At 33.1% G+C, this 3,584-nt stretch overlaps 1 protein-coding gene across 1 annotated transcript; it reads left to right on the top strand.

Moving 5' to 3' along the window:
* Window positions 1-483: 483 nt before the first annotated feature.
* On the top strand, window positions 484-2,940 carry LOC145807454 (peroxidase P7-like). The gene is made up of 4 exons (XM_082905663.1): window positions 484-774; window positions 1,554-1,745; window positions 1,870-2,038; window positions 2,244-2,940. Exons 1-4 carry the CDS (start codon window positions 484-486, stop codon window positions 2,696-2,698), a joined length of 1,107 nt encoding a protein of 368 aa, XP_082761789.1. The 3' UTR covers window positions 2,699-2,940.
* The last annotated feature ends 644 nt before the right edge of the window (window positions 2,941-3,584 follow it).

Here is a 3,584-nt window from a genome sequence, read left to right as displayed (position 1 = left end):
AAAATTGGAGATGATTGTTTTCCCTATCTTCTTTGCTAGCCCATTCTTTTGTTCTTGTTAAAGAGAGAGTGCTGTCATTATCAAGTTTGCCGAATCTATTCAAAAGGTGATTCTGCATTAGTTGGTTTTGACTGTCGTATCCTGGGAAACAGATGCCGGCGTACCTCCAGCACCCATCAAGAGATAGTGAATCTGTTTTAAGAAAATTGTGGTTACACATGTTTCAATTTGTGTCTCTTATCTTTTATTCTTCAAACTTTTAGATTTAAACTATTTCTTGTATATTATTTTGTGTATCTATGTGAATCCGTCTTGAAATATGTTCCATGTAGTTTATTCTGTATTTCATTATTTAATTAAAAAAAAAAGTTTCTTTTGTCATTATTATTTAATTTAATATATTTTTCTAATATTATTAATAAAAAAAAATACCAACATTCTTTTGTACCTAACCTTGTAAGTGTATATAATCCTGCAAGTGGCATGTTCTCAACACATTCTCTCTCACTGTACTTAGAAATGGCTTCTTGTGCATCATCATATTTTTCTTCTTCTTCTTCTTCTTCTTCAATGGTGATTAATGTCACATTCATGTTGTTTGTGCTCTTAATGGGTAGTACAACCTCCTCTGCTAAACTCTCAACTAAATTCTACTCTAAGACTTGTCCAAATCTACATAGTATCGTGAAATCAACGGTTAAATGTGCAGTGTCAAAGGAAAAGCGCATGGGTGCTTCTCTCCTTCGCCTCCACTTCCATGATTGCTTTGTCAACGTAAATTCTTCTTCTTCTTCATTGTTGTTTATTCACAGAAATTAGTGATGCCATTTTTTTTTATTACAAGTATATAAGTGGTGTATATATATTCTTCTTCATGATTAACACATAGGGTAGAAAATAAGCATGCTTGCTACGTGTAACACAATATTTTTTTCCTTCTTCCAGTAGATATTGTAACTTAGAGAAAGGGGGATTGAAGAACCTTTATCTCTTATCTATTGCAAGTGTTGACTCTCTGACCTCCTAATAAGATGCAAGGGTTAAAATTAACTGAATTAGTCCAATTGTTTACTTATATTCCATGCTAAACTAGTTTTTTCTGTTAGTTAGTATGTATGTGGTACATACAGAAATGATATGTACCTTAAAAAAAATACATTAAGAAATGCATGTGTACTAGATTCATAAATTCTGCTCTACACCACACCTTAATTGAATATACATGATGTACACTATTTTTTAAATGCTTAACTTGGGAACTTTTTTGGGTGCATAATTTTTTTTGATAGGTATAAGGCTTTACATCTCCTTAATGTTTAGATTACTCTGTTTGAAATTGGTAAGTCCCTATTGGATGGAAGCTTCTAAACATATTTACCAAATAATGAATGTGATAGGTATAAACATAAATCTAGTGAGCATATTTAGAAGCTCCTCCGTTGAGTATTCGCCCATTGTGTTGAATATAAATATGCATTTTCTTCTAGTTCAAAAAAGTATATTTTAATAGAGGTTTCTTGTACCTTATGGAATTGTCTCATGCTTGATTATAGGGTTGTGATGGGTCAATACTCCTTGACGACACTTCATCTTTCAAAGGAGAGAAAACTGCAGGTCCCAACTATAAATCCGTTAGAGGATATAATGTAATTGATTATATCAAGTCCAAGGTGGAGGCTGCTTGCCCTGGCGTAGTCTCATGTGCTGATATTGCAACTATCGCAGCTCGTGACTCCACTGTCATTGTAAGTATAGATTCCATCCCTACCCATTCATCTGTATCAAGAATCATGTTTACAAGATTATTATGTATAATTTGGTTGTCTTTGGTTATTACTCTAATTTTTGTTTTTATGTAATTTGTTGCAGCTTGGAGGGCCAACTTGGGATGTCAAACTTGGACGTAGGGATTCTAAAACAGCCAGTTTTTCACTTGCCAATGATAGTGCACTTCCAGCTTTTACTTCTACCCTCAAAGAACTCATCCATACATTCAAACGTGTAGGACTGTCTACCAAGGACATGGTTGCCCTATCCGGTTCTCTCTCTCTCTCTTAAAAGAAGTGTTTGTTGCTTTCTACCATTACTCACAATCACACGATTGATCTAAATTTTGTAAATTGAAAATTAACTAAAAATTAGATCATAATCCATGTGAGTGTATAGGACAAAAGAGAGGAGTGTTAGTGTTACAGTATATATGTCAATGTTTCACCATCTAAATAGTTTCATTCTGGAACCAGGATCCCACACAATAGGGCAAGCAAGGTGTGTCGTCTTCCAAGATCGCATCTATCACGATACCAACATTAACAGTTCATTTGCTAAGAGAAGGCAAGAAAACTGTCCAAGTACTGGCTATAGGGGCAACAATTTTGCTCCTCTAGATTATCAAAGTCCCAAAATTTTTGACAACAACTACTACAAGAACCTGATCATTCAAAAGGGACTCCTTCACTCTGATCAAGTGTTGCACGGCGATGGATCAACTGATCCCCTCGTTGAAAAATATAGCAAATCCCTCGTTGAAATATATAGCAAAGATCCCGAAGCCTTCTACTCTGATTTTGCTGCAGCAATGATTAAGATGGGTGACATTAAACCCCTCACTGGATCAAAGGGTGAGATAAGAAAGAATTGTAGGAAGGTGAACTATGAAGAAGAGTGTAGCAAAGTGAATGATGATGACGAAACTTGAACTTGAGTTAAACTCCATAAACGAAAAATTCAGAATTACCTAAAAAGAGAGGAAAGCTTCTTTATTGATTTTCTTGTTGTAAGTATGCTTTGTATTGAGGGAAGATGAATCAGTTAGATGAAAAGATTATTAGTGGGGTAATATTAAATTAAAGATGTAAGATAAAAATATGTTTGTTTGTGTACTAGTAAGGTGATATTAGTTATTTATGAATAAATTTATAAAATTATCTAAAATAATTATATTTATGGGTGTGTTCTTCGTATTCATTTGTATTGTTTTGTTTTGAAATATTTCATAAAATACATAGTATCCTTTATGCATAGTATCGTTTGTCACATGGAGTTACAGAACTTTGCTCACCCAACATTATTTAAAATAAATAATTATTGAATGGACATAAGATAGGATTATATATTTAGTAAAAAAAACAGAGAAGACATAAGATTACATAAATTATTGAATGGACATAATTTTTTTATATAAATTATTTTTTTAATAAAATTTATAAAATAAATGATTCAAATAAATAAAAAAGACTCCAAATAACACCAATAGGAGAGAGGACATCTCCTATAGATAATCATCCATTAATGCAGAGCTTATCATCACGTGACACATCATGTACTAAAAATCAAATATGGTTTCCAGTCAAGTGTTACATGAATAATAATAACCATTAAATACTTGAAACTACAGCTGGGTCAATTGGGGATGGGAGATGCTGCTGCGCGGGGTACGGAGAAATGGGCCCATTTTGGGGCTCATTTTGATAATTTAAACCGTTCACATTTTAGAATATATCAAGTAGAACATGCCTGCAAAAAAATCAAGTTAATTGGATATCGTTCATCCATCCACTCACATTTCTATCTACAAAAATAAA

Source organism: Camellia sinensis, chromosome 14 (assembly GCF_055761805.1).
Source record: "Camellia sinensis isolate YWXY chromosome 14, ASM5576180v1, whole genome shotgun sequence".
In the NCBI taxonomy this organism is placed as follows: domain Eukaryota; kingdom Viridiplantae; phylum Streptophyta; class Magnoliopsida; order Ericales; family Theaceae; genus Camellia; species Camellia sinensis.
This window is presented reverse-complemented; position numbering and strand designations above follow the sequence as displayed.